This window comes from Salmo salar, chromosome 26 (assembly GCF_965601325.2).
Source record: "Salmo salar chromosome 26, fSalSal1, whole genome shotgun sequence".
Lineage (NCBI taxonomy): Eukaryota > Metazoa > Chordata > Actinopteri > Salmoniformes > Salmonidae > Salmo > Salmo salar.
The window spans coordinates 16,468,814-16,485,608 of NC_138316.1; the positions used below are offsets into that span (position 1 = coordinate 16,468,814).

General features: G+C 43.7%; 2 protein-coding genes across 2 annotated transcripts; one reads left to right on the forward strand and one right to left on the reverse strand.

The window, feature by feature from the left end:
• Positions 1-113: 113 nt before the first annotated feature.
• On the forward strand, positions 114-4,822 carry eif3jb (eukaryotic translation initiation factor 3, subunit Jb). Its single transcript, XM_014175443.3, has 8 exons — positions 114-323; positions 470-561; positions 1,919-1,970; positions 2,220-2,311; positions 2,395-2,500; positions 2,665-2,841; positions 3,097-3,170; positions 3,417-4,822. The coding sequence occupies exons 1-8, from the start codon at positions 302-304 to the stop codon at positions 3,546-3,548; spliced, it is 747 nt and encodes a 248-aa protein (XP_014030918.1). The 5' UTR covers positions 114-301; the 3' UTR covers positions 3,549-4,822.
• A 248-nt stretch (positions 4,823-5,070) lies between these two features.
• On the reverse strand, positions 5,071-16,440 carry cilp (cartilage intermediate layer protein, nucleotide pyrophosphohydrolase). The gene is made up of 9 exons (XM_014175441.3): positions 16,039-16,440; positions 13,607-13,778; positions 10,834-10,899; positions 10,308-10,577; positions 9,946-10,143; positions 9,471-9,785; positions 9,271-9,379; positions 9,002-9,159; positions 5,071-8,829 (listed from the first exon to the last, which is right to left on the reverse strand). Exons 1-9 carry the CDS (start codon positions 16,174-16,176, stop codon positions 6,479-6,481), a joined length of 3,777 nt encoding a protein of 1,258 aa, XP_014030916.2. The 5' UTR covers positions 16,177-16,440; the 3' UTR covers positions 5,071-6,478.
• Positions 16,441-16,795: the final 355 nt, after the last annotated feature.

The following is a 16,795-nucleotide window of genomic DNA, read 5'->3' on the forward strand; positions in this document are numbered from 1 at the left end:
GAGCTGTCAGTCATCTCATAGCTTCACCTAAATTTCCTAAACAAATTGGCAGGGTTATGGTGTTGAAATGACAGATTGTGCCTTTAATTACATATTTAATATTAAAGATTAACATGTAAGATTGAGGTACAGTGCGACTATTTTTACTCAATAAAAGGCATACTCTTCCATGAAGGGGCTTTAAAAGAAGAGTGCAGCAACTCCTAGCATTTTACAGAGCGGTAAAGCCTCGTCTACTTGCTCCATCTGCTTTACCGCTTTCAGTTCAGAGTTTTATCAAACCCGCACACACATAGCCAAGATGGCGGATGCCGACGATTGGGGTGAGAACAAAGTTAGAAATGATATCGTGCGACAGCTATATTTTGGGTTTTGTGAAAGCTGGATAACACTGTAATTGATATTAGCTAGTATATCGTTTTGAACCTTCAAGATAACGGTTAGTTACCATTATAATATGTATTTATAGACGCTGACAACTTCGAGCCGGACGTCGCGCCGATCAAAAAGGCGGTAGTGCTGGATAAATGGGAAGGCGAAGACGAAGATGAAGATGTTAAGGTAATCAAACAACTAACTAGCTAACTAGTTACATGATGAAGGCCATCTTACACCTGACTTTCAAGTCATAATTAACCCATTAGTTGTGTCTAACACAACACGCCCTACTAGTTAGTCTGTGGACATTAGCTGGCTAACTAGCTAGCCGCCAACTAGCATAGCATTATCCACGTTCTACTAGCTAGTTAGCTTACGGTAACAGATATATATTCGGTAGCTCGATACTGTACAAGCTGTGAGGCCGCACATGTGAAAACAGTCAGCGTGTGTCTCCTGGTTCGAGCTGAGACTCATTATCTGGCACTTTTGTTTTTGAGTTCTACGTTAGCTATGTATTTTTACTAGTTAGAAACTACTTGTTTGTTGCATTCTGAGTTGGGGAGATTCAATGGTGTAACGTTACTAACATGTAAGTTAACTAGCTAATGTTAGCTACTGAATTAGCTTTTTAGGTTAGGAGCTAATTTAGCTAGTTAGCTCTGAACTAATGTGTTGACTGGCCAGTTTTAAGATAAACATTAATCATAATCTGACTGCGATTATTCATTCAAATCCGTTCAAGGCTTTGTGTTATACATTTAACAGACACTTGAATGTAAGCTAGCTGGCTAACGTTAGTTGCCAACGTCATTATTCTGCCCTGATGACATCAGATGACTGAATTGGCCTTACTACTAGATGTTTCCAACTCTGACATATGCTTAAACTAAAGTGTATTTTCGAGAATCCTCTTCAACAGACTTCTCCCGTTGACTCATTTTCACCATTTGTCTAGAAAGTCATCCGAATGTATAGCGTTACTGTGGGATCATACAGCTGTGGAAAAGGCTAGCAAAGCAGTTTCAATTGTTCACCATAGTTTCTGTGGAATATAGGTAGTGTTGAAGTCGTATGGTGTTTTCATGTCCCCAAAGCAATACTTGATCAGTACAGTAGGCCTACAGTTTTTTTTATTTTTAATGTAAGATTTATTTAACTAGCCAAGTCAGTTAAAAACAAATTCTTATTTACAATGACGCCTACACCGAGAGAAACGTTCTGTGTGTTTTTGGATAAGGCTTGAGCTAGGTACTTGTCTTATCCATTGAGGCCCTAATAAGGGAATATGACACATTTGCCAAATATTGGTTGAAATGCGTTACATAACCACTTTTTGTGATAATGAGGTTGCTGTGACTGGTTCTGACATGACTTCTGATGTTTGATAATGCAGTTGGTCTCATAACCTCAATCTAGTGGATTTCCTACAAAATTGGGTCAAGACCTACTCTAGACAAGTCCCAGAACCAGCCACTTAACTACCCAGTATTATGTAGTCACATCATTTGACTCATTCCTGTCAATTCTCCCTCTGTAGGATAACTGGGATGATGAAGAGGAAGAGAAGAAAGCAGAGGCAAAGAAAGCTGGTGAAGAAATATACAATTTCCAACCAATGGTTTGAGAAAGTAGTGGCTGCAGCCTGTTGTAATATAATATATGCTGATCTGCACATACCTGTATATATTTTTGGGAATATATCACTAAAATGTTCCTGCATCATACTGGCTGCCTTGTCTTTTATTATCAAGTACCTGCTTAAATGATGTATAATTTCAACATGATTTGATGGTTGTTTTTGTTCCAGAGGTTTGCTGTAACGTTCTTTTTTGTTTCAGAGGCCAAAGTGTCTGAGAAGAAAAAACTGGCCGAAAAAATTAAGGAGAAAGAAAACCGGCTAAGGAAAAAGCAACAAGAGCTGAAAAAGAAAGTGAGTTTTGGAAATGTTGGATTAACTTTACAGAGCTGAATATTTTCTCTCTTATGAATCCTTTACTTTTTTCTTGTTGATAGTTGGAGGAGGAGGAAGAGCTTACACCCGAACAACAGCTAGCAGAAAAGTTGAAAGTCCAGAAGATGCAGGAGGAAGCTGACTTGGAGCTGGCAAAAGAGGCTTTTGGTAAGATCCTGGAATATCCTGTCAGGTTAAACCCAGATATCAAGGATGTAATTTTTCCAGATTTTTTAAACGTTTCCCTTATACATGAAACATACTTTTTAATGTGTACCCACTAGCCAGCTGTTATTGTGTGTTCTCATTAGTTTTTCTCCTTGTCATTTCAGGAATTTCAGGGGGTAGTACCACAAACAATGTTTCTGGAATTGAAGCCATGTGTCCATCTTCTAAAGAGGACTTCACAGAGTTTGAAAAGCTGCTGAAAGTGAAAATATTACAGTATGAAAAATCGGTGCATTATTCAAGCTTCTTGGAGTCACTGTTTCGCGAGCTCTGTATTTCATGTGAGTTCAACATCCTACATGGATTATGGTACATTATTTATTATTCAGTGTGTTTTAGGTTTGAGCACTTAACTTATTACTTTAAAACAAATGCCAAACCACATGTTAAAAATACCAAATGTTGAGATATGTGTATATATACATAAGCCATTCAACAACGGTTTGACTTGACATATTTGGAGTTCACTAATGTTCAGCCTCAACCGTTGTTATAACGTATTAACTTGTCAACTAAATGTCCTGTTTTCTACACAGTGGAAGTTGAAGACTTAAAGAAAATCAGCTCTTCCCTAACAGTGCTACTTAATGAAAAACAGAAGCAAGAAAAGGTAAGTTGTTTCTTATTCATGCTCAACAAAAATGATGTCATCCTTCTAGAGTTTTCTTCATGTATTGTAGTTCTCTTTACGGTCAGTGGAGGGAGACCTCTACCAGTACCTCCAGATTGCTTTTCATTGGTCTCTGCTCAAGGAACTAACTTACACCCTGGTTGCGCCATTTACGTGAATATTCACTTTGAAGAACACCGAGTGATTATTTGCAGAAATGGTTTAAGTTTTGTTTTGGTTCCACAGGCAATCAAAGGCAAAAAGAAGAAGAAAGGAGTTGTACTTGGTGGCGGTATGAAAGCCAAGGGGAAAGATGACCTTGCAGACTATGGAGAATTCGATGGTGGCTACACCCAAGACTATGATGACTTCATGTGACGACGGCTATATCCCCACTGCCCTTTCACCCTTTAACCCTCAGAAATGCAGCTGTACTTCTCATGCTATCCAGTGTCATCCTGGAAAAACCTGAACAATGTGTCGCCCTTTCGTTTTGCTTCAATGATCCGAGGGACTATACAGGGAGCATCCAGTACCAACACTTCTGTTAATACATAATGAAATTGCCTTTTCTCTCATTCAGCCTCCAAACTTCATAAAGATACAAAACACAGTGAAAAATACTTTACATGCTGTATGTGATTTGTAGAGCACGTTTTTGATTTAGAGAAATTATATGCTCATGTCAAATTCCAGTTGCTACTGCAGTGACATCTAAACAAATTAGGTTCTATGCAAATAATTTCACCCAGAATGTCTATAAATATTATAGGTATTTCACTTTACCTGTCGATGGGTTTCTTCCCGGAAAGTATATAGTATCTATAACGGTTGCCAAATACACATGTTATCTTTATCCATCAAAAGTTGCATTGTTCGTGCTTTGAAACTGACACTACATGTTTAGTAGTTTGAGATTTTACAGGGGGCTTATGCATTCACTGTAAAAATGCATAGACAAGTGTAATGCGTTTTAGAGTTGGGCGCTATCCAGATTTTCATACCATCATACTGGTCCTGAATGCACCAAACACATTTAAGCAGCAAGGATTTAACGAGGAGGGACTTGGTTGTCTCTGCTGTAACCAAGAAGCTTGATCTTGCAAGCGAACCACTGATCTAGTGAGTTAGTAAACCCAATGCATTTATTTGGCATGTCTAAGCTAGTTCTAAGCAGTTGTATTGAAAATAATACTGTGTCTCAAAATTATATAGTATACAGCCCAAGTCTAATTCATTTTACGATAGATCTGACCAAACCTCATGGCCATCCTCTGTGGAATATCATTGAACAGTTGAAGCGAGTGATTTTTAGGTATTTTTTTTTTGTGCATGACAAATGAACTTTGCTCATTAATTGCTACTAATGCAGATAAAATTGTGATCTAGCAAGTTCTCACACAACTGGTCTCCTTAACATTGCTTCTGCAGGCTTGTATCAAGTGAGACAAGGAGGGGGGCTTATGGGCTGACCTTATTGTCTTCATAATGGTAGAAAGGGACATGTTTATTCCTATTTTCTAACATTTGATAGTTTTCAAATTGTTAAGGAAATTGGTCATGGTGTACAATATACCGTAAAAGATGACCAGCTCTTCAGTGTTTTATATGCATCTAATTTAATAAAATCACTGGTCGAAAGCATAAATTAACCAATTTCTCTACTTTTTTTTTAACTGAGTTCACTGACAGTTATGGCTTTCATTGATTGGAAGTAGCTTGTCCGCAGTGTGCGCTTTACAATGTCAGCTACAGTTGTAGTCAGAAGTTTACATACACCTTAGCCAAATACATTTAAACTCAGTTTTTCACAATTCCTGACATTTAATCCTAGTAAAAATTCCCTGTCTTAGGTCATTTAGGATCACCACTTTTATTTTAAGAATGTGAAATATCAGAATAATAATTGAGAGATTTATTTCAGCTTTTATTTTTTTCATCACATTCCCAGTGGGTCAGAAGTTTACATACACTCAATTAGTATTTGGTAACATTGCCTTTAAATTGTTTAACTTGGGTCAAACATTTCAGGTAGCCCTCCACAAGCTTCCCACAATAAGTTGGGTGAATTTTGGCCCATTCCTCCTGACACAGCTGGTGTGACTGATTCAGGTTTGTAGGCCTCCTTGCTCGCACATGCTTTTTCAGTTCTGCCCACAAATTTTCTATAGGATTGAGGTCAGGGCTTTGTGATGGCCACTCCAATTCCTTGACTTTGTTGTCCTTAAGCCATTTTGCCACAACTTTGGAAGTATGCTTGGGGTCATTGTCCATTTGGAAGACCCATTTGTGCCCAAGCTTTAACTTCCTGACTGATGTCTTGAGATGTTGCTTCAATATATCCACATAATTTTCCTGCCTCATGATGCCATGTATTTTGTAAAGTGCACCAGTCCCTCCTGCAGCAAAGCACCCCCACAACATGATGCTGCCACCCCCGTGCTTCACGGTTGGGATGGTGTTTTGTTCGGCTTGCAAGCCTCCCCCTTTTTCCTCCAAACATAACGATGGTCATTATGGCCAAACAGTTCCATTTTTGTTTCATCAGACCAGAGGACATTTCTCCAAAAAGTACGATCTTTGTCCCCATGTGCAGTTGCAAACCGTAGTCTGGCTTTTTTATGGCGGTTTTGGAGCTGTGGCTTCTTCCTTGCTGAGTGGCCTTTCAGGTTATGTCGATTTAGGACTTGTTTTACTGTGGATATAGATACTTTTGTACCTGTTTCCTCCAGCATCTTCACAAGGTCCTTTGCTGTTCTGGGATTGATTTGCACTTTTCGCACCAAAGTACGTTCATCTCTAGGAGACAGAACGCATCTCCTTCCTGAGCGATATGACGGCTGCGTGGTCCCATGGTGTTTATACTTTTTGGCTGATTTGTTTTGATTTTCGTGGTGTCTTAATCACTGGTTACAATCTTGAATGGCATGTGTAATAAATATCCCATTATTTACAATTTCAAGTAGTAAATATTCATCACAGTACAGGTGAAGAAAATACAATATTTGCAGTAACATTAAAATCTCCACCAAATGTTCCCTAGGAGATACCTGTGTTATAGATAACCATAAATTCATAACTGAACAAATATATTGTTATGGGCCTTACTCACAATCAAAAAACATATTTCAGTCACAAATCAAATGTTATTACAAGCAGTACATAATGAAGAAAAAAAACTTGGGTATCTTTACTGAAGGGCTAAAGTATAAATTTGAATCCCATCACCAATACCCACTTTCTTTAGTAATTTGCCAACATGTCTGATGTGATTGTGATGTGGAGACCCTGATTTGTAGTGCTGTGCTTTAGCCTGAGGTGCGTGTGGCAGTGGGATTCCGAGTACTGCGTCTACGGCTGTTGCGAAGTGCATTGGCTCCTGCTCTCTGCTTCCTGCCTCGGCCATCCCTCACTGCACTCGCCAGAGACTGCCCGGGGGAGTTCTGCAGAGCCTGGAACACGCTTTGACGGGTCACCTCACGGTCGCCACAGGTAAAGGTAAGTGCCACTCCCTCATTGCTCTTCATGACACGGGAAGTACCGTCAGAGGTGCCATCAAAGCAGCGTCCCAGTGCTATCTCTTTGGCAGTGCGGGGGTCCTGGTCTGTCACTGTGTAGATGCCATAGTTGTGGCCCAGAGGGTCCAGTGGTGCCAGCATTGTGAACTCATTGGTGTCGTTGTTGACGGCTAGAGGCAGGTGATTAACCAGGTACTCTTGAAGCATGGAGTTAACATTGTCCCTCTTACAGCTGCCCTGAGGGATCACCTTCACCAGAGTGCGGTCCACTCGGTCCTGGTCATAGAGCATGCCGCTGCACTTGAACTCCAGGCACACAGCAGAGACGGTGGACTGGTCCATGTCGCGGATGCTGCGGGTGTCGCGGAGGCCATACAGTTGGCCAACGGTCTTGGGGTGAGTGCCGCCCTGGTTTCGGGAGCGCATGTTGATCTCATGGGGACCATTGATCTTGACCTTGACATAGCAGGCTCGGTACTCCATGGGCTTTGGCCACCAGCTCAGGTAATCTTCTGTCCAGCTCATAGGATCGTCTTCGTTGAAAGGCACTGTGTTGTAGTCGTAGCGATCTCCCTCCACTCTGGTGAAGCGGAAGTGGCCTGCAGTAAATGGGGCTTCCTCACATTCTTTCAGTTGGTCAAATGAGTACACAGGTCCATTGAGCTCTTCAGCTGTGTTTGGGCTGGGCTTGGCCACATTGATGCTGAAGGCTGTCTTCTTTAACCTGGGGTCATTGTGGTCTGACCGTCTGTAGTTCAGCTTGCCCAGGTACGGCTGAGGGACTCCAATGATGTTGGGGTTAAACTTGGGAGCAGATGGGACTGCCTCGAGTTCTTCTCCTCCCATGTTGGCCATGACGTGGGCAGAATATGCGTCAGGTTTCTGGTCGTCGCAGAAGGCAGGCAGACAGGCACCATTGGGGCCAGTGATGACGCTGTCAAAGCGTCCCCAGGCACGAGGGTTGGAGGAGTAACCTGCAGTGGGCTCCATGTTGATCAGGGTCACCACCACTCCCTCTACCTGCTCACTAGGCATGAAGCGATCGCTGCGGAAGCCTCGCACCTTGATGTAACACCTCCTGTTTTCTGGGACGTCCAGGTTAAACAGCCTCCTCTCTCTGATCTCCATGTTCCCAATGAGGAAGGTCCTCTCTTCCCTTTTACCACGTTGCTTCTTCTCCATCTGGAAGACCCCCTCCTCCTCCCACAAGCCTGTGTCGGGGTTCAAGGACCACAGCTTCATGGTGTCCAGGTGCTCGGGCATTTTCACCTGTGTTGAATCCATTTTCACCTTCACTTCTCCGGCATTCAGTGGTTCTCCAGCCTCCTCGTCCCTGAAGTCAACTGAGAACATACCGTATGTTCTCAGGGGCAAGGTGTCACCCTCATCTCCTATGAAGTTGAGGTCACTCTGTGCGGCTGCTGCTGTGGACACGTCTCTAGCGTCCAGAAAAGTGATGCTAGCCTTCACATTACCCACAAATACTTCTCCACTCTGCTTGTAGAAGGAGTTGGGTGGGATCTGGATCTCAGCAATAGGATTCTGGCCCTCCACCTCTCCCAGCTGAAGAGTGTTGAGCTCTGTTGAGCTGATGGTCACTGGTTCCTTCTTCCTCAAAAGCTTGATCTCATGGTAGACGGCGCCCCCTTTGGTGTTGAATGGAAGAACCTTGGTGGTGTTGACAAACTTATCCATGTTGTCCACAAAGGTCATCACCAGCCTTTCAGTGTCATGGGGGACCTGGATGGAGAAGGTGCCTTTGTAGCCTGTGCGGCTGACTCTGGCTCCATTGATGTAGACGTGACCAAATCTCATGGGCTCCCCAGTGTCTGCGGCCACAGCCCGCCCACGCACAATGGCCTTGGTCTCCACACACTTCTGGCAGCCACATTCGGTCACCACCATGGTAGGGAGCTCATAGCCCTGGCATTTCAGTTGTTTCTCCTCCATCTTTGCCACCCCACAGCAGTAAGCCACTGAGTCTTTGCACCTGATTCCATTGTCCAGCCGTCCTGCACAAGTCCCTGAGTGGCACTTTCCTACGTCGTAATAGAGTGAGTCGGTGCTGTTTTGATAGCAGTCATGAGGTAAGCGAATAAGGTAGGATTCGGGTTTTGGGTTACATGAAGGTTGATCTTTACCTGTGAGGAGAAAGGGGTAGAAAACACATTAAAAGATTTACAATCAATTATTTTATGAGAAAATCAATGCCCTTTCGTTCTCCCTCTGATCATTGACTGATGTCATGCTAGTGGCTGTTCACATAGTAAATATGAATGTGTGAATATCAACCATGGTGCTTTGTGATCAGACCTAAGACTGTGACTATGGCTGGTTTGGACTTGATGGCCCCAGCCTGATTGCTGGCTCTGCAGTAGTACTCCCCAGTCTGCTCCATGCTCAGGTTTCTTAAGACCAGCGTGCTGTCATAGTTCAGCTGCTTCCCGTCCAGCAGGCTGCCGTTGTGAAACCTACCGAGTCACAGATGACTGTTGAACACTATACCCAGCCAATACTGTTTGATTTTGATATGGTAAATATATAACATTTTCCAAGCTGTCATTACAGATCCATTGGCTTACCACTGGTAATCTTCTGGCTCTGGTGATCCACCCACTTTGCAGCAGAGAGCAGCTGTCTGGCCCTCTCTTCTGGCCTTGTTCTCAGGGTTCTTCACCACATGGAGCTTCTCTGAGGGATCACATTACAGTGTCTGAGACCAATGTAAAACAGAGAAATGTAACAATGTCAGCTTTCATTTCTTTTTGTGTGGCCATTTTACCTGCTCTATTCAGCATGATACTGAGGACAGAGGTGCGTTCGGTGCTGTGGGGCACGATGACAGTGTGAGGGGCGTGGTTCCGCAGCTGGACGGTCAGTGTGGCGTTGCCGTCGGGACAGATCCCTGGGATGCGGAAGTGTCCATTGTGGTCGGTGACGGTGAGGAGTTTGGAGCTGGGGCCGAAGCGGAGGATGGTGGCCCCTGGGGCAGGGAGACCTCCAGCACTGCGGACAGAGCCCAGTACAATGTGGTCCTGACACATACAGGTGTCACACTCCGCATTCACCCTACCCATCTCACAGTGCAGTGTGCAACCTGGAACAACAGCAGCAATACAGTTTAACATGTCAGACAGTGCCTTTGGACATTGGTTTAGCTATGACCATTTCTAGAATAAAATGCAAATGGTATGCAAATAGTACAGAGGTTTCTATCATATTTAATAGCTGTAATGGAGATGTTGATAGTGACTCACCAGTCCCAGGGCATTCAGGTCCTTTGCAGGCTCTACCCTCCACTGTAGGTCTGCTGCACTGCTTATCCCATTGCTTAGGCTGGGACTGGCATTTCCTGGAGCGCACCTGCATTGCCACCAGACCACACTTGGCAGAGCAATGACTCCAGTCTGACCAAGGACCCCAGGCATCCTGAGAGCCTTCTGACCCAGTGTTGCCTGATTGAAAATAGGTTTTCACTACATTACAAAAGACAGATATAATTGCAGTAGCTAGAAATATTACTTGGAGGATGATGGCTTTCACTATTATAGAACAGTTTTATTTGACATAATACAGTAGCTACTTCTCAACTGTATTAAAGTAAGGCTCCCAGCCACACCTTTGGGGCACAGGAAGCGCACAGCGTAGTTGGAGCAGTTGCGGCCAGGGGCCTGCTCAGCGTTGGCACACCAGAAGCCCAGGGAAGGGTCCTCGTGGATCTTCTCCCCCGTGTTGCGAGCGGGGATCCAGTCAGTGGTACGAGCCTCCAGGGCCTGGGGGGCATCACACACCCGCGCACGGTAGTAGAAACGGATAGCATCCAACTGCTCATAGTCTCCTCGACCTCCAGGGTGGTCCACGTTGAACCAAGTGGTCCACTCATAGTTATCTGGACACAGAATGTCACACAATGAATACTACTTCAGAATGTTACAGTGTTTCCTCTTTGGCCATAAAACAATGGCATTACATTTTTTAGCTCTTTTCTCTGCTGCTGTAAACATAACTGGTGCCATTGGGCTGTAATTCTGAAAGTTATAGTTCTTCAAACCATATTATTACATAGACATTAACCAGACTTAAAGCCACAAGCCGTACTTAAAGCCACAGTCGTGACAATTGTGTAAAGAGATGTTAAATGTTACCTTCAGAGTGGTACACTGCAGGGTTGTTTTGTCTCGCAACTCTCAAACTGTCTCTCCTCCATGTTCCTGTAAAACATCACACACACCTCATGATGACTCATGATTGACCTGTTGTGACATCACTGACCAATGCCTTAATGCTGACCAGACTGGCCAAAACTCAGACCAGACAGACCAAACCTCTGGCTATTTCTTCCTAGAGTAGTCTGACCACCCATAAAGCAATGGGAAAGAATCTGTATCTTTCAAATCGTTGAACTTTTCAACACTACTCTGAGTCATGGAACAGTATATTACGAGTTTGACTTTAACTTCGTGTTGTGCCACACTAATCTCTTTCTGGTGATTTGCCCTGTGTACTTTGGAAATAAAATGAATTGCTCCAACACATGAAGCTGCCAATAGCATTTCAAAGTGGTCGAGGAAATATGTTGTGGACCAACAGTGAAAAGGCTACAAGAGTTTATTTATTTTCCATTTATGTTCCATCGTTACTCTCAGCTGCAAACAATCAACTGCTTTGTACTGTAATGTCACTGAAACCAAGAGATTGATACTCATTATTCATTCTGTGTAATTTACAGAATGACATTTGTAGTGTACAGTGTTACATAATGCATATTTGAACTTTTCCCAGACCATTGCATTTACAGTACCCACCAAACGCTATATTGTTCTGAGTTCACATTGGGGCTCAGTATAAGCATGCTACTGGCACATACTTGTGTGGCCAATTGCAGACAGGTGTCTCCTTAGCCTGGTGCTTATACATACAGTGGGGGGGGAAAGTATTTGATCCCCTGCTGATTTTGTACGTTTGCCCACTTACAAAGAAATTATCAGTCTATAATTTTAATGGTAGGTTTATTTGAACAGTGAGAGACAGAATAACAACAAAAAAATCCAGAAAAGCACATGTCAAAAATGCTATAAAATGATTTGCATTTTAATGAGGGAAATAAGTATTTGACCCCTCTGCAAAACATGACTTAGTACTTGGTGGCAAAACCCTTGTTGGCAATCACAGAGGTCAGACGTTTCTTGTAGTTGGCCACCAGGTTTGCACACAACTCAGGAGGGATTTTATCCCACTCCTCTTTGCAGATCTTCTCCAAGTCATTAAGGTTTCGAGGCTGACGTTTGGCAACTCGAACCTTCAGCTCCCTCCACAGATTTTCTATGGGATTAAGGTCTGGAGACCTTAATGCGCTTCTTCATGAGCCACTCCTTTGTTGCCTTGGCCGTGTGTTTTGGGTCACATTCATGCTGGAATACCCATCCACGACCCATTTTCAATGCCCTGGCTGAGGGAAGGATGTTCTCACCCAAGATTTGACGGTACATGACCCCGTCCATCGTCCTTTTGATGCGGTGAAGTTGTCCTGTCCCCTTAGCAGAAAAACACCACCAAAGCATAATGTTTCCACCTCCATGTTTGACGGTGGAGATGGTGTTCTTGGGGTCATAGGCAGCATTCCTCCTCCTCCAAACACGGCGAGTTGAGTTGATGCCAAAGAGCTCCATTTTGGTCTCATCTGACCACAACACTTTCACCAGTTGTCCTCTGAATCATTCAGATGTTCATTGGCAAACTTCAGACGGGCATGTATATGTATTCTTGAGCAGGGGGACCTTGCGGGCGCTGCAGGATTTCAGTCCTTCACGGCGTAGTGTGTTACCAATTGTTTTCTTGGTGACTATGGTCCCAGCTGCCTTGAGATCATTGACAAGATCCTCCCGTGTAGTTCTGGGCTGATTCCTCACCGTTCTCATGATCATTGCAACCCCACGAGGTGAGATCTTGCATGGAGCCCCAGGCCGAGGGATATTGACAGTTATTTTGTGTTTCTTCCATTTACGAATAATCGCACCAAATGTTGTCACCTTCTCACCAAGCTGCTTGGCGATGGTCTTGAAGCCCATTCCAGCCTTGTGTAGGTCTACAATCTTGTACCTGACATCCTTGGAGAGCTCTTTGGTCTTGGCCATGGTCGAGACTGATTGATTGCTTCTGTGGACAGGTGTCTTTTTTACAGGTAACAAGCTGTGGTTAGGAGCACTCCCTTTAAGGGTGTGCTCCTAATCTCAGCTCGTTACCTGTATAAAAGACACCTGGGAGCCAGAAATCTTTCTGATTGAGAGGGGGTCAAATACTTATTTCCCTCATTAAAATGCAAATCAATTTATAAAATTTTTGACATGCGTTTTTCTGGATATTTTTGTTGTTATTCTGTCTCTCACTGTTCAAATAAACCTACCATTAAAATTATAGACTGATCCTTTCTTTATCAGTGGGCAAACGTACAAAATCAGCAGGGGATCAAATACTTTTTCCCCCCACTGTATCCCGCCTACTTAAGGTTGTAGAGCAGAATCATTAATGGGGACATGCAACAATAAGATCACCAGGCTGCTGTCTATGTCCAAAGGAGACCTCTGTTCTGACTTCTCAAATTCACATTAGATAATACTCTCAACTGTATAATGAAATTATCAATGATAATCGAATTTCCACATACAGGATATCATCCTGGTTATGTTTTGACACATGTTGAAAAAATGTAAAAGTTTTCCAGTTGAAATAATATTTACAATTCCCAAGCTGAGCCTTGTGAATGAATTATGGAGTTACAACTCCCATACCGAGTTGTGTGTGTGTGTGTGTGTGTGTGTGTGTTAGGGATGTGTGTGTGTGTGTGTGTACATGTTAGGGGTGTGTGTGTGTTGGGGACAGTAAGGAGAATGTAAATAGTAACTGCTAATGAAGACCAACCTTGTGCCGTAGTGGTGACTCCCAGAGCTAGGAGGAAAGCCCATGTTGATAGGCAGCACATCCTGGCACTCTGCTGTTGCCTCTGACCTGTGACCTCTGACCTTATGGTAATGACCTTCACACGCCAGGCACGACAACACAAAGAATACTCCACCAACACCTCCAGCAACTCCTGTAGAGGGGAAATGTAAATACTTAGCCAGAATCATTGCTGGCAGATTATCGCAAACAAAAACAGTAAAGTGTGACTTTGTGTTCCACAGTATTAAAGGAAATGCTTTTATTTTCTATTGCATATGATTCCCTGGATGGATTGTTAGAGGAGGCTGGAGGGAGGCGCTATAAGAGGATGGGCTCATTATAATGGCTGGAATGGAATAAATGGAAAGGTATCAAACATATGGAAATTACGTTCCACTCTGTTCCATTAATGCCATTCCAGCCATTACTATGAGACGGTCCTCCTATAACTCCTCCCACCAGCCTCCACTGATCTACACCCTGGTGACAGTTATTAAATGCATTTTTTCACTGAGGAGATCAATAGTAATTTAAAAAACATACAGTATATTGGTGGTTAAATGTATTTATGGGCCTCTCCCGGGTGGCGCAGTGGTCTAAGGTACTGCATCGCAGTGCTAGCTGTGCCACCAGAGATTCTGGGTTCGAGCCCAGGCTTTGTCGCAGCCGGGCCGCGACTGGGAGGCCCATGGGGCGGTGCACAATTGGCCAAGGCTCATCCGGGTTGGGGAGAGTTTGGCCGGCAGGGATATCCTTGTCTCATCGCGCACTAGCGACTCCTGTGTCGGGCCGGGCGCAGTGCACGCTGACCAGGTCGCCAGGTGTACGGTGTTTCCTCCAACACATTGGTGCGGCTGGCTTCCGGGTTGGATGTGCATTGTGTCAAGAAGCAGTGCGGCCTGGCTGGGTTGTGTTTCGGAGGACGCACGGCTCTCGACCTTCGCCTCTCCCGAGCCCGTACGGGAGTTGCAGCGATGAGACAAGACGTAACTACCAATTGGATACCACGAAATTGGGGAGAAAAAAGGGGTAAAATAATTGTAAAAAAACATTTTTTTTTAAGTATTTATTTATTATTTCACCTTTACTTAACCAGGTAGGCCAGTTGAGAACAAGTTCTCATTTACAACTGAGTCCTGGCCAAGATAAAGCAAAGCAGTGCTACAAAAAACAACAGAGTTACACATGGGATAAACAAACGTACAGTCAGTAACACAATAGAAAAATCTATATACAATGTGTGCAAATGTAGTAAGGTTAGGGAGGTAAGGAAATAAATAGGCCATAGTGGCAAAATAATTACAATTTAGCATTAACACTGGAGTGATAGGTGTGCAGATGATGATCTGCAAGTAGAGATACTGGGGTGCAAAAGAGCAAAATAATAATTAACAAAATGGAAATGAGGTAGTTGGGTGTGCTATTTACAGATGGGCTGTGTACAGGTACAGTGATTGGTAAGCTGCTCTGACAGCTGATGCTTAAAGTTAGTGAGGGAGATATAGGTCTCCAGCTTCAGTGATTTTTGCAATTCGTTCCAGTCATTGGCAGCAGAGAACTGGAAGGAAAGGCGGCCAAAGGAGGTGTTGGCTTTGGGGATAACCAGTGAAATATACCTGCTGGAGCGTGTGCTATGGGTGGGTGTTGCTATGGTGACCGGTGAGCTGAGATAAGGCAGGGCTTTACCTAGCAAATACTTATAGATGACCTGGAGCCAGTGGGTTTGGCGACGAATATGTAGCGAGGGCCAGCAGAATGACAGATTTATCAAATAAAAAACAATAATCACTATTTTTATCCTTCTCACGCTTTGAGGTCTCTAGTAGAGGCGGGTGCAGAAACATACAGAATGAAAGAACAATATGGATGTGCAGAAGCCCTCTCAAATGACACATCTGTGCTAACCATCACTTGGTGTCAAGGGAACACTAAAACGTTTCTGCATCCATTGACCAAGCACAGGGCTACACAAGCCAAATAGAAAACACACACTGGCACGCACACGTGCACACACAAATTATATCCCATGAAAAGCCACGCACACACTTTTACTTATTTCCATGAATAGGCTACCTCCTTGCACAATCACACAAACACTCATAGCTACACACATGCAAGCTGAAACCTATTGTCCGTCAATACGTCAAACTGTCTTTCAAGTTCACACAGACTAACGAGAATGTCTTTCAGTATTTTATGAAATGTCTGAACTCCCAAATGTGCATCTGTTGAACAGTTTTATATCATCAATAAACCAACACTCAAAGAACAGAAGCTGAACTCGCATTCAGCACCCCCAAATCGTCTATAAACGAATCTGTCTGTTGAAAGAACAACGTTAATAGTAAAGTTCAAAGATGGGTCAACAGGGAACGAGAGGGAAAGAGAAGGCGACTATGGAGCTGTCTTACCCTGTGAGTATCTCTGTGTAGTAGTGTTGCGTAGTCTCTCTCCTCCCTGTATGCAGGGTGTTGTGTCTGTGCTGATTGTCCTGCTGCTCTCTCTCTTATACAGCTCAGTGCAGAGCCCAGGGTTCGGCTCCGTGCCATTCACAGGAAGCCAGCTGAGAGCGTGAAGACTGGAGACCACAAGTATGACTGAGTCCACTCTCTGCTGCTGCTTCTGGGAAGGTAGGGGGCTTACTGTAATGTTCTGCTATACCTCTGTGCCTATAGAGGAGGATACCCAGGTCTAGACATAGACATAAGGGAGAGTTGACCTCAGTCAGATGGGTCATCATTTTAAGTGGACATGGAACCTAGTTAAAGCTGGAATCCGTTGCCCTTTACACTTCTACCAGTCTACGGGTTGAAAATGGCAGGTTTGGGCACTGATAAACGCCTACATTGGAACGCAGTATCTTTACAGTAACATGCTACACATGACGTCAGAGCTCTGGGTCTGCGCTTCACACACTGGAGAGGTGTGACCACTTGTACACCAGTTAGTCGTCCCACTCAACCCCTTGTCATTTTGTTGTCTTATGTTGCACCTACCCCACATTTTTCAGGAATAGTTTTACTATGTTACTGAATTTATCCAGAGTATTTTCAGATGTCGTTATCAACAAATGTGGCGAAAAGTACAGTAAATGTAAAATGCACAAAATCAACAGTGTAATGTTTGAATTCAGTCTTGTAATGTGTACTTTCGTGTCCTCGCCTTTGG